Below are 21,517 nucleotides of genomic sequence, written 5' to 3'. Positions count from 1 at the left end.
AATACGAACAAAAGTTACTGAATTTAATGTATAATTTTACATGGCCACATAGACATCTTTTTTAAGGACATTACCAATTCATATTAAATACAATACAAGAACAATACAGACAACACAATACACCAAAATAAAACTAAAGTGTATGTAATACAATACATTTATAAAAAAAAAACATTTTTACATTAACCCTCCAATTGTGTTCCAGTCAAGTTTTGACAATTTTTTTATTTTTTACTTAGAAAAATATTTTGACTTAATTTAGTTCAACTCATGTGATTTTTTTATGTACACACCGGGCATTCAAAAGAACAAAATGACTTCTAATCAAATTTCACAACCTTAGTGTTTCTGCCAGTAATTTAAAAAATTAATAGGTAATGCAATAATAAATGTTTAAAATTGAGCACAGGCACATGACTGTCAAAAATATCTGTAAATCATAAATAGTAATATGACGTTCCTGTACTCTTATCTTTACAAGAACTTTAGTTAATCAAATAAATAACAATATTTTAATTAAATTTAATATATGACCATATGCATGTAATTTTTGGATTTTTATTCAGCCATTTAATCAGTAAACACAAAACTATTTAATATGAAAGGAACACAGTAGGATGTATAAGCAGATTTCTTACTGTCTTAACAGACATCTTCCCTGAGATTCAGTAACACAAAGAAGCTACACCTGAGAAGTATATTTCTATCTGTAACATAAAATTTGTTTTGAAAGTATTTAAATATAAGTGAGTTACACAAGTCTGTTAACTTTATATTCTGTAACAGCTGCGAGTCTGCACTTTGTTTCAGTCTCAGAGCTACAGATAAACACTTTAATAATGTTTAATCAATTAAATTAAGACAAAATATCTCATCATCTGCTTACAAACACAAACATAATGTCTACAATCTGTATATTTAACAGAATGTTTCTGCTACATTCCATAAGCTTCCATAAGTTATAAATAACTTAAATTTGTACGTGTTTTCCACATAATAACTGCATATTTGTATAAAACCATGTTTCTCAACCCTGTTCCTGGAGTAACACTGCCCTGTATGTTGTAAATGCACCTGATCCAGCTGATGAGCACTGGCGGAGGAGAAGTGTTGGTGTAGGAAAGCACTAAAACAAGCAGTTCAGTGGTACTCCAGGACCAGGATTGAGAACCACTAATATAAATGTTATAAAGACTGGTGGTAAATTTTGCAGGCTGATTTATCTTCTCCTCACAGATGACCTAAAATTATTTAATGTGAATAAACTGGCAGATTTTACAGTTTTCGCTCTATATTCAGTGTCCGTGTCGCATCTGCTCTTGGATCCTTTCTAGCACCTCATGCATTCTCCGGAGCTGCAGGAAAAATAAACACAAAACCAAATCTCTTAGTAAACGTAGAAATCCACTACCTAAAAATGACTATTTCTAGTATTTTTATCATTTTACATTACAATTTACATTTTACAATGATTAACTATAATATAAAATAATCTAAACTGAACTACTGAAGTGAACAACATTAATGATCTGGGGTGAATTTCCTAAAAGGGTCTAAGCACTAAGATGATTCATGGGCTACGTTCACATTACAAGCTACATTGCTCAAATCTGATTTGTTGCTCAGATCTTGATGGTTCACATTCACAAATGTAAGTGAGCTGTATCTGTGTGTAATGTGAATGAATTTATACTGAACACTGGTATGTGTATAAACGTTGTCTTCTACACCAACAGCAAACAACCTCATATTTGAGAGATGACTCGTAGGTTTATAAAGGGAAACGGATGCGTTTGTTAGCAGCTCATATGTGGAGCATCTTTTTGCTGGAGTGGAGAGTAAACAGCTGGTCTGAAGTACATGTTCAGGTCCAGGAGGTGAAAAAAGGTCAGGCGGTTTGCTTTTGCTGTTTTATCAGCTATAGCTGCACAGCTGCACCAAGAGATGTGTGGGTATGTGAGAGAAGCATGTAGCGCATGCGTAAAGGCAAAAAGACGTGTGAATTCTGATTTGACCATTCACATTCATGTCGCATGTACATGGATCGGATATGTATCCGATTTAGGACCACATATGAAAGTGACACAAACATGATTTGAAAAATGCCATGAAAAAATCAGATCTGGGACACATTAAGCAAAATATCAGATTTGAGTTACTTCAGCCTGGTAATGTAAATGTAGCCTTAGATGTTTGTGCAAGCCTCACACTGAGCATTTTCTCTTCATGTAAAGATGTTCTTAATGCTGAGGTGCTTTTGAGAAACTGGGCCCTGGTTTCATTGTAATCTGTCAATGAGTGGGATATATATTAAGCAGCAAGTGAACAGTCAGTTCTTAAATGTGATGTGTTAAAAAATGCAAGCATGTAACATTTTGAATCCATTTACACCTGAACATTTCTAAAATTTGTAAATTCACAAATGTGTAGTGGTTAAATCACTAACTTCTGGTGAAATTTCATTAAAATATAAATTTTCTTTAAATTTAGTTTAAATATTGCTCTATGTATAGTCAATTTTTATTCAATATTGTGCAGCCCTAGTCGAGAGTGACCTACACAAAATTAGGCAGGTGGTTTTAATATTATGGCCTCACTCAAATCCTGATAATTCACATTTCCTTGCCATGGACTGGACAGTGGTCAAACTCACTTACAATGTGTACAGGTGTGTCCGTTTCCAAACTGTCCAAAGAGGTAACACTTCATAATTTACATACTGCTATCCAATGTGTTCCAGTATATTTCAAAATATTAATATAATTGCTTTATGGGATTTAATTACCATGCAGTACATGGTAATTGTGCATGGCAACCATCACCAGTGCTTATTAATATGGCCTGTAATGTATAATGTTAATTAGAAATCAGAAGTCTGTGATAAAAGGTTTTCCATGCTACAGTAGCCTTAATGACTGAAGTAAGCCAATTATGCATTCTTACCTCCTCGTCTTTCTCCCAAATGAGCCGCTCTGTTTCACTGTCCACAGGCACCAGTGGTAAATCTGTGACGCTCTCTCTCAGATGACTACATAGACTGCCATCAGAGACACAACAGTGGACAAGAACACTGTGAGTACATTTTTAAATAAACGATTGCTTAAAACGAAAGATTTTTTTGGGAACAAGTTTACATGTGGTGTGGTGGTCTGGAAGTTAGGTGTGTTCTGGCGTGTTTCTATTTTGGTGGCAAAAAAACAGGTGCGCACTGACTGAAATAAACCTAGACAACAGTCATTCAATAGGACACACTGCAAAGCGCGAACCCGACTTTTACTTTTTTTTTTTTTATTTTTTTTTTTTTTTATATAATTTAAGAGTTTCCTAGGACAGTAGCTGAGCTCCGCGGTACAGTTAAAGAGCTCCGCAAGACAGTAGGTGAGAAAGTATGAGCTCTCATCTCATTTTGATTCTATATTACTCTGTGAGCTTGATGCAACAAGTTTACGTGCTGTTGTGTTCTATACCTGGCATCTCGGGTATCTAACTGGGGGAATGGCGATGGGCAGATTCGAAGGCTTCAAGCCACACAGATTACAGTGCTGCTGTAGATGCATCCTGATCATATTATGAATTACAACTGAAAATATAAACCCTGTGGAGATGTGGAACTGTATAGCCAAAAAGGATAGTGGGACATCCAATAATGTTGGATATGTTGGATTCCTTATTTCTCCTTGATTCTATTCCTCTGTTGTTCCTCTCTCCCTCCTTCTCTTAGATCTCTCTATTGAGAGTAGTTAATCACTGATTTCCAGGGTATTTACCTGCGCTTTCTCTCTTTGACCACCATGCGGGTCATCTTCTGGATGCACTGAGCCCGGTAGTTCTCATAATGCGTTTCACGCGTCACGTCCTTCAGGTCCTGCATGTGTGTGCGCACCAACATGTTCCTCAGCTTCAGGAAGTCAGAGTGAGCAGGGTTCTCCACTGAAACAGGAGTGAAATTCACTTCAGTGTCACACAGTACAGGTTTGATAGGCCATTTAGCTATCAAACACAATATTGAATCATGTGTCATACACCAGCCATTAAATATAGCCTGTCAAGATTATGGCGATCTATTATTATTTTATTTCTGAGCGCTGCTCCATTCTCATGCTCCGAAACCGTAAGTGAATGCTGTGCTGAACAAAGCATGTCAGAGACAGACAGAGCTCTGTGAGTCACGTAATACCATTACTGAGTACTGAGGAGAGCGGGAAGAGTGTCTAATGGATCTGAGTACCTTCCACCACACCCCAGGGATAAGTGCGGCCCCGGAACCGTCTGCCTTTGCTTTCCACGAGAATGTTACTGCCCACCACAGCAAACGGAATACTTTCCTGTGGAGGAAAGAGCACAACAATTAAAATAAGGCTCCATATGGCTTCCAAACAAATATGAAGCAATTTAAATAGGGATCCATGGGTATTTAATCGTTTTCACCCTTAAAATACTAGAAAACGAACTTGAGTTCTAAAAAAATACTTTTTTTTGGACTAAAAGATTTCTAAACTAAAATACACATCTGTAGAGTGTAATGAACAATAATTTTGATGCGATTCTCTGTGATAAGAACTGACAACTGAACAGTTGAAGACTGAAAAAAAATATATATAGCTTAATCATTATTCAGGCAAAAATGATTTAGCCAAAAATGGCAAAAAACTACTTTTTGTGTTTGGCCGAAAAAGTGAAAAACAAACAAACAAAAAAAAAAACGGAATAATTTATACCAAACAATTTTGTGATGACACGATGGCTTGTAGTTTAATCACTTTTTCTTTTAAAAGAAACACAAAAATACATTTAAGATAAATTATGCAATGGTGAAAAATTATTTTAGTTTTGGCCAAATGTTTTTTTCCTAGTAAATTCCTATAATTGCTTGGATATATTCAATTGTTTGCGACATCATCATCATTGGTTAAATAATGTTTACAAACAACAAAACATCAATAACTCAATAACTATACATTCCATTGAGCATTCTTACCTTCTAAATTCTTAAATTCTAAATTGATTTCTGTCTACTTTGTATATTATTAATCCTGTTAATAATTATTGTACTATTATACTATTAATCTTGTATATTCTTTCTAATTGACACATATAGAAACTAGTCAATCAATTACATTTAATAATATCAAGAAAAACATGTATATATGTTATAGAAAAAGTGTTTGAGCTTTTTGCTTGTTGTAACAAGTAATCCAGTAGTGCTCTATTGTTCACTTTTGCCTTGTTTTTCTATTTCCTAGCCTGTGTCTGTTTGTCATTGTTCTGCTTGTTTTCTTTACCATGTGCTCCTTAACCAGCCTATTCCTTAGTGTTCCCACCTGTGTCTCCTTTGTAGGCATTTCCTTTCATTATCTTCCCCAGGTGTTTCTTGTCTATCTCTCTGTATAAGTATCAGCCCTTTGAGAGCCTTTGTTTCAGTGTTCTTTGTCTGGTCTTGTGTGCATCACGTTGGCTAAGAAGTTAAGAATGGCTTTTAATTGTTTCTTGTAAGTTTGTTTTCTTGTTTTAAAGTTAAGTTATGTTTATTTTGCCTTTATCTTTATTGACTTTACTACTTGCACTTGCTCCATCTTGTATCTTTCACATTCTAGATAACAAGTTGGATGAGACATCCCACCTCTAACTGCCTAATGATTCTTCTTTCAGTGTATTGTAAGTTATTGTGTATTCAGTTACGGAAAATGGATTTGAACCTATCCCCATTAGCCAAGAAGATAAATAACAAATATGCAGAGAAAGATATGAAAGCTGGAATATTTCATTAAGAACGTTCATTAAACAATGTGCAGAATTGCTTTTACTGGAGAACTTTTTAACAGTTCATCAGGTGACTTTAATGAGACTAACTTTAAGTTCTTGGTCCTGAAGTTTAAATTCTTCATCCTCATCTGAGTCACAGTCGGGAAACTGGTAGATGTGGATCCCAAATCTCTCAATCTCCTCTCGAATCTAAAGGATAGCAAACAAAAGAGGCTCTCACCATGTGAAATAAACTCATGCACTTTTCTCCCAGCAAAAAATATATAATGTGTTAAAAACATAATAAATGTAGAGTTAGGTTTCTGGACAAAGATTAAGCCTAGTCCTGGACTATATCATGCTTTAAGTGGAAAATTTACAGTTAATCCCTATCCAGAAAATCAATGTATAATGAAACAAACACAGGCCTTTATTTTCTTTAGTGACAGTTCCGCTGGTGTGAGGCAGTCTGCTTTAGCCAGCACAGGCACAATGTTGACCTTCTCATGTAGAGCCTTCATAAACTCCACATCAATAGGTCTGAGACTGAAGAAACAGTAAAATAAAGGTTTAGTCCTTAACCAATCACAAATATTTCACTTTTTTGTGTTTTCAGTAAAGTTATAGAATCATAACAATTCAACGAAATATTTGGATGCTAACACAAAGTTCTTTTCCTGGTTTTAGTCACCAAACTAAAACACTCTTAAATTCACTCTTAAAAGTATTTCTTAAAAGGTTTTGTGTTTTTAGTAGTCACGGAACCATGAAAAAATTAAAACATTTGGATGCTAACACAGGAAATTCTTTATCTGGTTAAACAGTTCTTCACATTAAATATGATTTCATATAGAAGCCATAGACTGTTTCTCTATTACACCAACCAGAATAATTTTTGCTTAAAGTGTATATGCATCATCATTATCTTCAAAGAAATGGTTGCAAAAAATGGTTGAACCCAAAAGAAAGCATTGGATTGCAATGCTAGTATAAAGGAAGATAAAGGTTACCAGGAACAATAAATGATATGATATAAATGATAATAATAAGACTGTTTGTTATATTTAGTATTGTTTATTATTCATTTATATCACATACAGAAGTAGTGTAACGCATGTGCAATGCAACATGCCACATATCTTGGCATGGAGTTGTGGAGGTTCCTAAAGGTGTCATGGGATAATCCATTCTATGGAGCTTGAATATTTCCACGCACTTCCTGCAGGTTTTGTGGTAGGGGTGGAGTGTTGATAACACGTCCGCATTTTCTATCAGAACTAGGTGTTCCAACGAGGCAGGCCATGACATAGCATCCGTGTCTTGAGATGGCAACAGTTTGCGGACAAGCATTGTCCTGTTGGAATGACTTACTGGAGTATGCATTCAGAAACAGTAGGGCCACTGAGTGCAGTACCGCCAGTGTATAGATATATACACTGGCATGCTAATGTATCTGTAATAAAGACCAAAGGTGGTCTGGTATTGCATCCGACATCATTCATGACACCATCATATTTGTTGACATTTGGACAACAGATCTTGGAAATTACCGTAGTGCCTCTGCACACAGATATGCTGGTCATTTCCACCAAGAGAAAGTCAGTAAAGATGTCTACTAATCACTAAAGATGACCTATTGCCATTCTAAGTCACTCCATGACTGTCTGGTACAACTACCCACCACATTTCATTCTCGACAGATGATTCCTTTTGGGTGCAACTATTTTTGGACAATAAACATCTATGTAACTTTGCACTAAAATGTCCACATATACATATACATTGTATGCTATTCTTGGTTACCCATGGCCATAAGGTGAGATAAAGTAGAGGCAGCAGTGAACTCGATTGTCCTGAATGTTCTTCCGGTTCAAGCCGCTCTCGTCCCTGAAGTACTGCTCGAACTGCTGCTCAACAAAATCCACAATTGGCCTCCAGCTATCGAGACACAGGAAAGAAATAAGGGTACAGGGACGGCTAGATCAGTTTAATAGCTATGGTTTATCATATATAAATGTTTGTTACCTCTCCGTGTTATTGACAGCATCTCCAAACCCTGGTGTGTCCACAATGGTGAGCTTTAGTTTGACTCCCTTTTCCTCAATGCCAATCGTATGTTTGATGATTTCCACTGTCTGGGTGATTCTCTCTAGGAACAGTGTAAATAACACAAATGTTATATTATAGCTATTTTCCAATGTAGTTCTGTATTGTATTATGAAACTATTTTTACCAGCACTCAAATTGCATCCCCTATGCATGAATTAATTATTAATTATTATTATATCCCCATTATTTGTTTGTTGGAATCCACAAGAATTATTTGGCTAAAATTTCTCAGAATATGAATTTTTTAATTAAATTCACAAAAATAATAGAAGGACAATTTACACAATAGTGCAAAACTGACAATTAAAAATAGAGAGAGATTCTAAAGAGATTCTAAAGATTTCTCAGCATTTTTATATCACATCTTGACAACTTAATTGAAAAATATAAAAAAAAAATAGACAAAGTAACTTGTAAAGAATTAAAACTTTGACACCAAAAATAAACTGACTGTCCAATGGAAGGTTAAGAACACTGCACTGACCTGCAGGATATGTGTGTCGGCCTGTGTGATTTCCGATCACTGGTACTTGTCTGTCCACACAAGCAATTCTAGCCTTATGCTGCCTCGGAAATGGAAATGAAATGTCCCATTTATCGGGCACCCACTATCTGGCCTAGCTTGAACACCAATAATTCTCATCTTCTTGCTTAAGCACATCACAAGACAACACCTCACAACTTAGACAGGTGTGGACATTCCTAAGCCACCCATTGAGGTAACACTTTGACTTCAATCATGCTATCCCATCACTTGGAATATCATTATATAATTTTGGGTACTTTATTATTTTCATCTGTATAAGATAAATTAGAAGTATTTTGTACTTTTACTTAAGTACAAATGTAGGTAGGCAGCATCATACTTTGTCCATCAGTGCATTACAACTGTTATTTATTAAACTGTATTATAAGACTGCCTGCATTTTTAGATATGGGATGTTTCTGTCTTACCCTCAGCATTCAGCATTTTCCTGTCCTTGTAGAGATCAGTCAGAAAAAGGCTGTTGATCAGTGTAGATTTTCCTAACCCAGACTCCCCTGGTGTTGCAGAGAGAAATACCAGTTAGGGCAAGTACATGTAAATATTCATAACTATAACACTTTTCAAATACTGACTCTGACAACTCACCAGCAACCATAAGTGTAAAGGCAAAGCCCTTTTTCACAGATTTTCTGTGTACTTGGTTTGGAAGTGTTGCGAAACCCACATATTCCCTATCCTGATCCTGAAAAGCATCACAAAGTGACAGACCCATTACCATAAAGAATCCCAGACACATACTAAAGCTAAAAGTTTGCCTGCAAATTATTATAATGAGATCACGTTTAATACATTCATCACACCTATGTAAATGTAGGAATTTACGGGTTTAATATATATGTGTAGATTTAAGGCTAAAATATTACCTCAATGGAGTCGTAAGGATCAAATCTCCAGGGGCTTCTGGGTCGTGAGGGACTGAGTGGAGACTCCAGTGAGCTGGTGGAGCTGAGCTGGCAGCGGCGGAGCAGCTCCGGTTCTGAGCCCAAGAGGTTTCTTCCTATAGGACGCATGAAGGTGGGCGTCCCAGGGGTGTGAGGTCGAGCACTGCCATCCGGTTCCCGGTCCATCAGGGGCATTTCCCGCCCAGGGAATGTGTGACCTGCTCTGGGGGGCAGATCTCTCATGGAATAGCCCAGCTCTGTATCGACTGGATCTTCTATTGCTAAACTTGACAACTGGTGTAAGAATTAGACATCATTAGTGAAACTAAAGTAGACAATGTACATCAAAAATATGGTGCATCAGAAGCTTTTAGCTTATTGGCTTTAAAATAAAACACTTGTTTTTCACTTTAGCCCATGTTTGTTTTGTTTTGTTTTTTCTTGGCTCTCTCTGTTCCTGTCTTGTTTTCTTGCCTGTCTGATTCCCTGTCTTCCCAAAACTGTTTTCTCTGCCATGTGCTCTTTAGCACATGTTTAGGTTTTGTTTCTGTCTCCTTGCCTTGTCATTAGTGTTTCCACCTGTGTCTAGTTTGTTACCCAGCCCCCTCGTTATCTTCACCAGGTGTTCCTTGTTTCCTCAGCTCTACTTATACCCCATGTTTTCCTTTGTGCTGTCATGCTTTGTTTGACCCTCCGTTTAGCAGGTATCGTTTCTCATATTTATTCTCTTTCATTTTCTTTTTGTTTTGTTAGTATTTTCTTTGTTTGTTCTGTCTTAGTGTTGTTTGATACTTTTTAAAATCCCTTATGTCTATTAAAACTGCTTTGCATTTGCATCCTGCCTCCAAAGCTTAGCACTAACACCTTGTTTCTTTTGCTGTGCACTGAGGCTGTTAATCTTAAATAGTCTTGCTTATGTGCTTTCTGATACAATACAATTAGGGCTGCAACGATTAGTCGATATAATCGACAATGTCGATTATTTAAATTTGTCGACTACAAATTTCATTGTCGACTAATCGTTAATTTGTAGCAGTACAGCATTCCACAAAGTGCTGGGGACAGAAGCACAATGGGAGATGGGTAAATGGCTCACTCACACAGTTTACACTGTTTGAGTGTCTTCAAAAGTGCCCAAACACAACATATTAATATCAATAAATATCAGTATAATCCATGTTTAAACAACATCTGGATATTTAAATCTCACGTTCAGCTGTTTTTCTGTTGTTTTTAGAGATGGAGGACAAGGCAGAAATAATCGTTGACTAGTCGACTAATCGAAAAAAAAGATAGTCAGATTAGTCGACTACCAAAATAATCATTAGTTGCAGCCCTAAATACAATGAATCTATCAATAATAGAAATAACATAATTTTGCAATAACATTTTTCTTGGCAATGTGATAAAACATTGAATAAAAATCATCTAAAGAATACACTACTGAAACAAAGTGAATATTAAAAGTATATTTGGTGATATTATTGCATACAATATGATATGGCACACCCCTAATTGAGATTTACACAAGACTGTAACAGAAGTCAATGATCCAACATACAATGATACTCATTTACTTTATATTTCATGAATGTAGTGTTCATGTTTAAGGAGACATCTGGTGTGAAATGGATTTGGGTGTAGTGAAACATGATAACAAGTACAAACTTTTGTCAAATAGCCCTCCTCCGTTCACACACAGCATTCCAAAATACAGCGCTTTTAGCCGATGCTCCCAACAGGCTTACAGTGCTAGTGATGGGAGCATAGTGCTCCCCATGCCCAGAAATCACTACTTTTACACCATTAACAAGCTCAACTTAGCTCCACTTCATTGGTAGAATTATGAGGGCCCTGACATTTAAAACTAGGCGCTGAGAACTTAATAAACACTGTATTCCTCTGAATTAATTTTGAAATCTGTTCCCCTATCCTACCTAATTTTTGGTGCTTGTCAGTCAACTTATCTTGACACTTAGAGAACTAGCTTAAGGTACTGTGTGTATAAACAGTCTAATTAATAAACTATCTGTGCACTTTTAAAGTTCTCAGTGCCTCATTTTAATTGTCAGGGCACTCAGAATTCTACCAATGAACTGTAGTGATTCTTTGAGCTTGATAATGGTGTAAAAATATTGATTCTTTGCATGAGTAATGCTATGCCCCTATCAATAGCATTGTAAGCCTGTTGGGAGCATCAGCTAAACGTTCTGTTTTTTTTAATGCTGGGGGAGAACAGAGGTATTTGACAAAAGTTTTTACTTATTATCATGTTTCACTACACCCCATGTCCATTTCATACCAGATTTCTCCTTTAAAGCTTTTCACTTTTCATCTCCTATCAACTTCATGGTACACCATTTGGAATTTAGTGTAGAGCTGTTCCATATCTTATCGTATGCTATAATATCACCAACATTTTTGAATATTGTGAATGATATTATACCCTGAAATATTGTGCCAGATTACCCACCCCTAATTATCACATCAGGGTACTACTTTTTTGATGTTCTTAGCAAAAGAAAAATTCACACTGTTCTTATTTCCTATTATATATCTACTCAAGACAGATTATATCTGTCCAGTATCATTTATTTGGCTGCAGTCCTAGATATATGGAGATATTTGGAGTGCATTATTAATATCATGACATTCTGGATCACTGAGTTCTGTTACAAATCTGATAAAATTCTTGTATTTTTTAATGTATTTGTATTTTTTAATCTCAGTTAGGAGTGTGCAATAATAAAATTGTTTTGTCATATTGTCAAGACTATTGTTATCACGAAAATATTGAACACCAAGAAATATTGTGATATTATTTTAGGGCTATATCGGCCACCTCTAATTTAACGTACTGGTGTACAGAAACTAAACAACCTTGTTAATAATTTTTATCTTTAATTTGCCCAATGTTTGGAGAGTTCTGGAAAAGTATATAAGTTTACTACTAATATTAGTATAGCCTAACTTAAGAGCACACAGCAGACAAACAGCAGGAAAGTATACGGACGTTTTAAAATCCCCACTTAGAACTTCTTTTGGTTTCCTGGTAATACTATTTTATCACGACAGGCAGTGTATAAGTGAGGCGTTACCACTCTTATAACACTGTCAGCCACGTGATCCTGTGTTCAACCTGTCACTTCTTATTAGTCAGCCCCCACTACAGCCTGATTAAAGCCTCACACTAATGCTCTGATCTGCGGTAAGACCTGGGTAAGAGAGATTGGGGGGTGGCCAAAACACAGAGAACACACAATTCCATATACTATCCTACACCCAGCTCACTGTTTGTTATTTTTGTTAACTCTTTCCATACCTCAGAGTCTTGTCCGGGTCAGTGAATGAGTAGGCATGAAACAAAAAGGAAAAAGAGTCAATTTAACTAGAAAACTTGAGTAAAATATTAAGTCTCTTTAGACGAATAAAATCCTGTGAAATTCCCTACATGCGCCTGGAACAACAGGCTACCTGCTGTTTCAACACCACAAATCGTTTTACCAAGCTATCAAGCAATTTAAACTATTTTAATGTAATATTACTGGGCTGCTGTTAAAACAACCTTACCTTTCCTCCCCTTCACGCACCTCACAGCCGTATTACACCTGAACATATGCATTAATATTCCTTACCGCGTTGTTTGAACATGGCGTTGACGAACCGGTTGGTGGTGGACGTCGGGTGGTCCATATTTTAAGGTTTACATTAAAAACGATCCAGTTAGAAGCAGTAAGTAGTCCTCTCTGTGTTCTCCTGCTGGAGTTGCTCGCTAGCTAGGCGATATCTGCGCTGCTACACAACAGGATTAAAGAAAGATTCAGCACTGAAGCGCTGCGGGCTCTTCCACACAACTTTCTCTCCTTCTGCTGTTTCAGTAAAACTAGTAGAGTCCACGCCCTGACAGAAAATAACATTAAATAAACGTTTAATTTTAGGTTGCATTACATTTTTAACTGTGATGATGGAAAAACAACCTTTATTTAACTCAAGAATGACCTACATTCAACTTAATTATTTTGTTTTTACTAAATGTTTGAATTTGTTTATTCAATCATTTATTTTGTTTAGTTTATTCTTTAAATTAGTAAAACATTTTTCAGTTTTCCTCATATCCCCAATAATATTGTTGGTGCAAAAATTCCTTGTAGCTAATTTAACTAATTTGCTAAATAGCATACCAATGTAATAAGCTGAGCAGTTAAAACCAAAAAAAAAAAAAAAAAAAAAAAGCAAAATGTTTGCGCAGCTAAAGTGACTCCTATCAATCCCTATGGTGGTTGCTAAGGTGTTACTATGGTGTCTGTGGTGGTTGCTAAGTACTGCATTTGCATAAATCAGTTTTTAATATGTCGCGTGGCAATGGACACTAGGTTGCTCTGGACGTATGGGGTGTCCAAAGTTTTGCCCAATAGCTGCTTTATCCAATAGCTTCTCCATACACTCAATACTAGAGCTAGGCAGGTATAACTACTAAGTAGTAAGCTACAGCAGTTAGCAGTGGGGTAGTGATACAGAAAGGGGTTCTATTCAAAAAGCAAGAAAGGAAAAAGTAACATAAGGATGTATGCTGATCAAAATAAGTTAATTGTAAACAATGTCACAAAAGATACGAAAAAAAAGCAATGTGTGATTGAAGTGTATACTTTATTTCAAGAGTTTAACAAAAGTATTATTTTAACCATTGTGCCGCTAACTTTGCAAAGCCTCTCTATTTATGCAAGCTCAAATGTAAGTGGTCAATTAACAGGTATGGAGATGGCTAGGTGTAACCTGTTCCCTCATCATTTAATGACAAATTAGTGACATTAAATGCCTGGGGTTGATTCTACATGGCATTTACATTAGACTCTGCTGTTCATTCTCTGTTATCTTTTTTATCTTTATCTTTTCTCTAGGTGCATCATGACTGCAGTGAACATCCTCTCCAGGAATGCCATCGGTTCTTCTGGTTTCAAGAAGAGGAAGCCCTTAACACTGCTGCTATTGGTATAGGCACTTAAGTAAGTTTACACCATTTTTTACACCATTTGATTGGTCATTAGTTAATTATACATTTAAAAATATATTTATGCTGTCTTTTAGATTAGAACATGTGCGATGCTGATGTGACAGGTCTCTCTGTCATCTCCACGAAAGGTTATATTAAGAAATGAACAAAATAAGAATAGAATATTATAGGATAGTTTCGTTTTTGTTGTGTTCCTGCCAGTGTGCTGTACTCCTGTGAGGTGATCACTTTCCTAAATGGATAAAAGACAGATGGAGGTAATTGAAGCCTTTTCACTTATTATTTTCACTTATTTTCACATATTATTGATAAGTAAATGATAAATGATTAATTAATAAAGTAAATTTTATTTGTTACCTTGTCAGTGCGCTTGGTTTTGGCACATGAGCTGCATACGATAGTTTTCATACAGCAGATAATCAGTCGTGTCCTTGAGGTCCTGCATGTGTGTACGCACCAACATGTTCCTCAGATGCACAAAGTCACAATGGGCAGGATTTTCCACTGGGTAAAATAAAGAGAAAATGGATAGTCACAGTACAGAGTAGAATACCTTAGGATTAAGTCTGAAGCAAATGTTCCAAATACTGAAAAACATTTATAATTGTTTAAAAAAACTATGAGAATAGTAACCTTAGAGACAGATTAATCAACAACAGTTTGACCTGTTAGACAAACTATTATATTAAAATGGTCACACGTGTAATCACATAAATTGACTGTGAAGTTCTACACACCTTCTACAACACCCCACGGGTAAAGGCGTGCTCGAATTCTCTTGCCATTGTGCTCCACTGTTGTGTTACTCCCGACTACTGCAAATGGTATGCTTTTCTAGAAACAACACAATGAGAATTATTTGGATTTTACTCATGGTGTGTTGCCACTAAAATATCAATATCCAAATGTACTTACTTTTTTTGTTATTGAACATGAACATTGTATAAATCGTTTACTTATTAAAATTATGAAATGTGACATTAATGTGAAGTCGCCTGAAACACGAAATTGAGAAACACATATTTCCCATACAACCATAAACATAAACAAACACAAATATTGCCTGCAATGAAAATATTAAAACACATCTATTTATGTGCATAATGTAACAGAAAAACATGACGCTTTGTTGAAATGAATTCCTATTAACCCCTTATCATCCCTAAGCATAACTAATTAGTAACTACATGCAAAGCAACAAGTTATAACAATGGGGGAAAAGGCCTTGAACCAATTGGCAGTTTCAGAATTTAAAGATTAATGTGGTAACTCATGCCCCAGAAAAAGAACAGCTAAAATAACTATCCACAATAAGTGTATGTAAATTTCAGACCGCAACAATAACTAAACTGCAGTGTCATCACCTTAATTTCCAAGTCTTGCTGTCTATAGAGTTCATCCTCATTTGGGTCACATTCTGGGAACTGGAAGATCTTGATGTCGTTCTCGTCAAGCTCCTTTAGAATCTGAAGGGGATGGAAGTAAAAAGATACAATCAGGCTTCAGGTGTAATAGCCAATCTGGCCAGGTTTTCTCTAGTTTGTGTTTTTGTTTGTCTATAGTTTATATCTGTAAACCACACGAGAAATTGCTCTTACTCGAACTTTCATACGCTGAATCTCTGAGGGGGTGAGGCAGTCTGCTTTAGCCAGCACAGGCACAATGTTGACCTTACGATGAAGGGCCTTCATAAACTGCACATCAATCGGTTTGAGGCTGCAAAAGAGAATCTTAGATCTGATTAATCATTATCCATATGCATATAACAGAACAACACATACACTACAGCATGTTTCCTCTTTGTGTACTGTATAGTGTTGTGAAAGTATGTTTAACACATCCTTTACAAGCTTAAACTAGCTGTCTCAGACGCTATAAATGCTATAAGTAAAATCAGTGTACTTACAACTTAATCTTAATCCTAATCTTTTTTTTTCGTTTCAATTGTATACTATTTTAAAGCACATTGTCTTTAAGGGTATTACTATTATTATTATTATTATTATTATTATTATTATTAGTAGTAGTAGTAGTAGTAGTAGTAGTAGTAGTACTGCGCTGCGATACATTGGAAAGTGGTCCAAAATTAAAAGAGGAACTTCTCTGTTTTACACATTTTCTGTAATTGAACTGAAATTGACAATATATCTTTTAAGCAATTGTTTAGGCACAATTCTCAAGTTTTCTCAAGAGAGCACAACTCGGCTAGTACTTGCAGGGTCTAAAACAGATAAATACATTTAGTACAAAACATAATGTTATTTTAAAAAGTCTCCAAAGTCAATAAGGTTACCCGTGGCCAAAAGATGAGATGAAGTACAGGCAGCAGTGCACCCGGTGGTCCTGAAGGTTCTTACGGTTTGGACTGGCCTCACCTATGTGGTAATGCTTAAACTGCTGCTCTACATAATCCAGCACAGGTTTCCAGCTGGAGTGACAAACATACACAAAAGACAGTTATTACATTTCTGACCTAATTCACATTTGTGTCCATTCTCAAAGGAAGGTAAGAGTTACTTCTTCCTTTAATGGCTCAATGGCATCATTACTGAACCCAACAGCTCATCTTCCTCAGCTGTTCTAAAGTACCTATTGGTGCTGTTCATACTGTCTCCAAAACCTGGTGTATCCACAAGGTTGAGCCTCAGCTTAACGCCCTTTTCAACAATGTCCACTGTCTTCTTTGTAATCGCTACAGTCTGATACATCCTCTCTGTGCACAGATAAAACAGATATATACTGTATACTGTTGAAGCAGCCCTGTAATACTGCACCTAAAATTACACACCTCAAAATGCTTTGCTTACCTCGAGGACCACTTAGAGGCCTGTCCTTGTACAAGTCTTGTAGGAAGAGGCTGTTGATGAGAGTGGATTTGCCCAGGCCAGACTCTCCTGAAGACATGGCACATGGAAGACATGTTCAGCCCTACATTGTTAACAGTAAAGGTTCCATATAGTTCTAAGGATTCTTTATATGACCACATGCAACAGGTTCCCTCTGCCACAGAGAAGAACCCATTGACCATAAGAAACCTTTCAGCCACAGTGTGGGGATTTAAAGAACCATAAGCTCAGAGTTTGATGTTTAATTTTGATGTATTTTATGTCTTATGTTTTTAAAGTTTACTGAGGTCATATTAAATTAAAACAGCATGCTAAAAGTACCAAAGCAATTGCAGTGAATCTCACCAGCAGCAAGTAAATCATGCTACAAAGATCAATTAAGCTACAATTAGGGATGCAACCAAAAATAATCAGCAGAAAATTCTGTTAATTAGGCTAAATAAGTGAAAACAATATCTATTTTATTTAAGTCTTCTTGCAGTGTTTTCTCTAGAATACGTTTTTTAAGCTGCAGCAGAAGGCACAAAAAATTGACCAAAAAAGAATAAAATTGCACTGCTAGCTGGCTAAATATGTGACTGGAAAATCACTGTGAGAGTAAATTAATGAATACAATAAGCACTGCTGAGATAAAAGTTTTGTGATTTGTTGGTATGTCTACTGGCATGTAAAATGTTTTAAATGCTTTGTAAATGCTATACATAGGCTGTAGAATTTTATTTTGCTCGGCTTTGGCCACAAATCTTCATTTCAGTGCATCCCTAGCTATGAAGCTAGTGGAGCTGCAAGTGGCCTCTATTTATGACAGAGGCTGTTTTTCAGCCATGAAGCTAGTGGAGCTGCATGTGGCCTCTATATGACAAAGGGTCATTTCTCAGTTAACCTTACCCACAACCATCAGTGTGAACTCAAAGCCCTGTCTCACTGCATTTCGCTGGACTTGCTTTACCAGTCTAGCAAAACCAACACATTCCTTTTCTTCCTCCTGAGGGTACATTTAGAGAAAGGAGAGTTACTCACCAATAATGCTACAGACAAAAATTAAAAATGTATTGTTAAATTATGTGTATGGGTTTACAGGTGGACTTGCACACCATACACACATAATGTGCACTGAAGGCTTGGCTTTATTATCCAATGTACTAACATAGTAAAAACTAGGGGTGTCACATATTTTATCGAAATCGATCGAAATTATGTCATGGTCTCAAGCCTCGAAGTCAAAAAGATGTTCGACGATCCCTCCCTCTAAGCTACGCAAGCACGAGCGCTACACAAATGCCGCATCACACTGTAGCCGACGCCACGGACATTGTGACTGCTCAAAGAGCAGCCCTTTCTCCAGAGAATGTGGACATTCTCATCTCCTTAAAGAAAAATTTGAAAATCTTAAAATAACAGTTGTTTTGTCAAGCCTCATATGTGTTAATAGTTTTAGTACCTTAAGGAGCATCTTTCTCTCAGATAGACTTAATAATATATCTTTGTTAAAGAAAAAACTTGTCATTCTCAGGGACCGAGTCTTATTTTTCATGTTTAACTGTTATAGTAGGATAGAGTTCAGTTTGTTAAGGCTCTAATGGTTCTATTATTTTGTACATGACTGTTCCTGTATTTTTTTATTATTTATTTTATGTTACACATTGCTGTTTTAAGAGTGCACACTGCTGCTACCAAAAAAAAGCCACTAGATGGCATTACATATATATCTTAATTTTAATTATTTAAATTTGACCATTAGTGCCTAATGTGGTGTATTACATATCACTGTATCACTTTTCATCACTTATATGAAGCCCACCTTTTGAAATAAGATATTGTAAATTTGATTAATCAAACCAATGACTGACCATAGACTAATCTAAAACTGGCATAGGCCTCTCTGCTGTAAAAAAAAAGAAAAAAGAAAATCGAGAATTGAATCGAATCGTGACCCTAAAATCGGAAATAAAATCGAAACAAGTGTATGTCAAAACATATAAGCATATAACATTTCATAACAAGTCATTTTAAAGGCTGTATTCCTTGTGTGTGACATACCACTAAGTAGTCATATGGATCAGCGTTTCCACATGCACTGTCTGGCCGTGCAGGGGACTTAGGGCTGTTTTCAAAATCTTGTGAATCTACTTGGACCCACTTGTGCTGAGACAAAGGAGATGTAGGGCAAGCTGTATGCGCTGTAGGCTGGTCATCCACCTCACTTTCCGCTGACATACTGATACTATCAGGAAAATGCTCTCCGTCATCTTGTCTAGTCTCATTGATGTCATTTTGCTGGAAAGTAGGAAGCTGGTTATAAAGTATGTAAATGAGACAACAGGGTAGATTGCTGAGAAATGTATATGGGTGACTGAACATTTAAACAAACTTAACATGCATGTCCTACCTCAACAAATAGAGTGCGTCTGAACAACTCTGAGAAAGAGAAATAATTTTCTTACGAATAAGAAAGCTTTAACAATTAAACAACTAAACAACAAACATTTATTTTCTTAAAAAACAGTATAGGCAGTCATTTTTTTAAAAACTGAACATTTAAATTAAGCTATATTACAGCTCCATCCAGGCCTGATTGACTCCATACATTTAAAGATAAGTTTAAAAAAAGACATAAGCCAAAAGAAGTCTACTTAACTAAGCTTTTATTTCGCTATTATGATATTAATAAATATTGCTATAAAAGACACTCTGAGCCCCAGTGCAAAAATATAAATGCCTTCTCTCACATAACAAAAAGTTTAAACTGTGAAGAGGTTTAATTCCAAGAACCAAATGACCAGCCTGAATAAAATCTGAGCAAAAATCACAAAACCAGGTCGAGGCAAAAGGGGATGAAAACCCAGAAAGCAACCAAGACGACTTGCTAATTCTTCACAAAGACAGAGGCAAACTGATTCAAGAGGATTGATGCAAAGAGGCAAAACAGAACAGATGTGATTCACAATAAGTATAACTAGAACTCAGCAAGACAGACCTCTTGTGGTCAGGCAGGTGAATAGCAGAGATATTATTGAAGGGACTCGGGACCAGATTTAAATGATTCATTTGTACATATCCTGACAATTTGACATAATACATTATATTTTGTATTTTTGGTAATTTCAGTGATATTTCTATTTGAAACATTTTGTTATCATATCTAGTATAATACGTACTTTTAAAACGGTGTGTACTCTAAGTTAAGTTTTTCAATCTTTTGGAATTACCAAGTCTATTGTATCTTTAATCAGTAGGTTATTTATGAAACAACCAGTAAGTTACTTGATAGGAAGTATTTTCTGAGGCATTCATTTATAAACAGTTTAACTGTACATTTAAGCACAGCAAACATTTAGTGTTTGCATGGTAACAGTTATCTGGTGATTATTTTTTTTGCCTTCATTTCAGTGGATTCCAATTTTTTTATGGTTTGTGTTTTACATTTGTATTTTACTTTGTTTCCCATGCTGTACAAAGCTAATTAACTTGTTCATTTAACTGAATACCAACTGAGAAGATTAGTTGGCTATATGAATTGTGATGACAATCCTACCTTCAAAATTCTCTATCGCTGATCCTGTAAAAATGAAAAAGAAATAAAAAATCCTATATGACCCACTTGTAGTCCTGTAATATTATATTTAAATACATAAATATACGTTAGCTTTAAAAGGTAAACTATGGTATGAAAATTGGGTTTGTTGTCTGAGGGCAGCACTATGTCATAAAAGGTTAATATTAAGCTAAATAGCTAGCAAGACAGTATTGTAACCTAGCTAACCTATATAGTGTTAACTTTATATAGCTAACTAACGTTAGATAACTAGCTAGCTAGCTAGGTTAGGTTAGCTATGTTAACTAAGCTAACTAGCTAACTTAGGTGGCAGTTTAGATTTTAACTGCCCTTTTATTTTTTAACATTACTTTTAATGATAACTAGCTCTGCCAATATATAGTAGACATCGTGTAACGCTGTTTAATTGGAATCAAATGTATAATACATTTTAAACAACATATATTACTTACTTAAGTTGTTGGTAGCCATTGTAATAACACATTAATCCGAGCAGGCCGTTAACCCACAGATGACCGTTACTGGACTGGACGCGTCTCTATTTAAATATAAACATATTAATAAACAGCGCTCCTGCACACGCTCAGATGTATTAACTGGGTCAGTGTTTCACAGAGCCCCTAAAGAATCACATAACATATATAATATAATATAATATAATAACAAGTGAAGAAACAAAATGGGAAAATGTAAGTTTAAACAAAAGGCATCCTATAATAACTTTGGAATTAATAAATCACAAGGAGGAAACTATTTATTAAACTGAGTAAACATTTCAGATTTGTTTTTACTAGTAAAATGTGCAGATCAATTAGGTAATTTTAT

General features: G+C 35.7%; 2 protein-coding genes across 5 annotated transcripts; both read right to left on the bottom strand.

The window, feature by feature from the left end:
* Positions 1-9: 9 nt before the first annotated feature.
* On the bottom strand, positions 10-13,296 carry LOC103047659 (septin-5). 3 transcript variants are annotated; one of them, XM_007260719.4, is made up of 13 exons: positions 12,915-13,296; positions 12,602-12,609; positions 9,262-9,573; positions 8,984-9,080; positions 8,806-8,892; positions 7,768-7,891; positions 7,546-7,680; positions 6,171-6,288; positions 5,851-5,952; positions 4,229-4,325; positions 3,768-3,930; positions 2,944-3,037; positions 10-1,355 (listed from the first exon to the last, which is right to left on the bottom strand). In XM_007260719.4, exons 1-13 carry the CDS (start codon positions 12,970-12,972, stop codon positions 1,296-1,298), a joined length of 1,455 nt encoding a protein of 484 aa, XP_007260781.2. In that variant the 5' UTR covers positions 12,973-13,296; the 3' UTR covers positions 10-1,295. The 3 variants fall into 3 exon arrangements, with proteins under 3 accessions (XP_007260781.2, XP_022531844.1, XP_049322732.1); XM_022676123.2 differs by lacking the exon at positions 12,602-12,609 and having other exon boundaries at positions 12,915-13,292; XM_049466775.1 differs by lacking the exons at positions 12,602-12,609; positions 12,915-13,296 and adding an exon at positions 2,209-2,288 and having other exon boundaries at positions 1,238-1,355; positions 9,262-10,408.
* A 611-nt stretch (positions 13,297-13,907) lies between these two features.
* LOC103021587 (septin-5) lies at positions 13,908-21,230 on the bottom strand. 2 transcript variants are annotated; one of them, XM_007260721.4, is made up of 13 exons: positions 21,145-21,230; positions 20,672-20,695; positions 19,526-19,554; positions 19,177-19,428; positions 18,025-18,121; positions 17,098-17,184; positions 16,880-17,003; positions 16,584-16,718; positions 15,889-16,006; positions 15,655-15,756; positions 15,028-15,124; positions 14,648-14,794; positions 13,908-14,522 (listed from the first exon to the last, which is right to left on the bottom strand). In XM_007260721.4, the coding sequence occupies exons 1-12, from the start codon at positions 21,161-21,163 to the stop codon at positions 14,652-14,654; spliced, it is 1,227 nt and encodes a 408-aa protein (XP_007260783.3). In that variant the 5' UTR covers positions 21,164-21,230; the 3' UTR covers positions 13,908-14,522; positions 14,648-14,651. The 2 variants fall into 2 exon arrangements, with proteins under 2 accessions (XP_007260783.3, XP_022531845.2); XM_022676124.2 differs by having other exon boundaries at positions 19,177-19,413.
* Positions 21,231-21,517: the final 287 nt, after the last annotated feature.

The sequence above is a fragment of the Astyanax mexicanus genome, chromosome 17, assembly GCF_023375975.1.
Source record: "Astyanax mexicanus isolate ESR-SI-001 chromosome 17, AstMex3_surface, whole genome shotgun sequence".
Lineage (NCBI taxonomy): Eukaryota > Metazoa > Chordata > Actinopteri > Characiformes > Acestrorhamphidae > Astyanax > Astyanax mexicanus.
Note: the sequence above shows the minus strand (reverse complement) of the source record. Positions and strands in the feature narration are given on the sequence as shown.

Coding starts and splice junctions, on each gene's coding strand:
- LOC103047659 (XM_007260719.4), bottom strand. CDS start 12,972: ATGGACCACCCGACGTCCACCACCAACCGGTTCGTCAACGCCATGTTC. Junction 7,892..8,805: donor GAAAATGCTGAATGCTGAGG/GTAAGACAGAAA, acceptor CACTGTTCCTAG/AGAGAATCACCCAGACAGTG. Junction 3,931..4,228: donor TCCCTGGGGTGTGGTGGAAG/GTACTCAGATCC, acceptor CTCCTGTTTCAG/TGGAGAACCCTGCTCACTCT.
- LOC103021587 (XM_007260721.4), bottom strand. Junction 16,719..16,879: donor AGTATGAACAGCACCAATAG/GTACTTTAGAAC, acceptor TTGTCACTCCAG/CTGGAAACCTGTGCTGGATT. Junction 16,007..16,583: donor ATCTCATCTTTTGGCCACGG/GTAACCTTATTG, acceptor TCTCTTTTGCAG/CCTCAAACCGATTGATGTGC.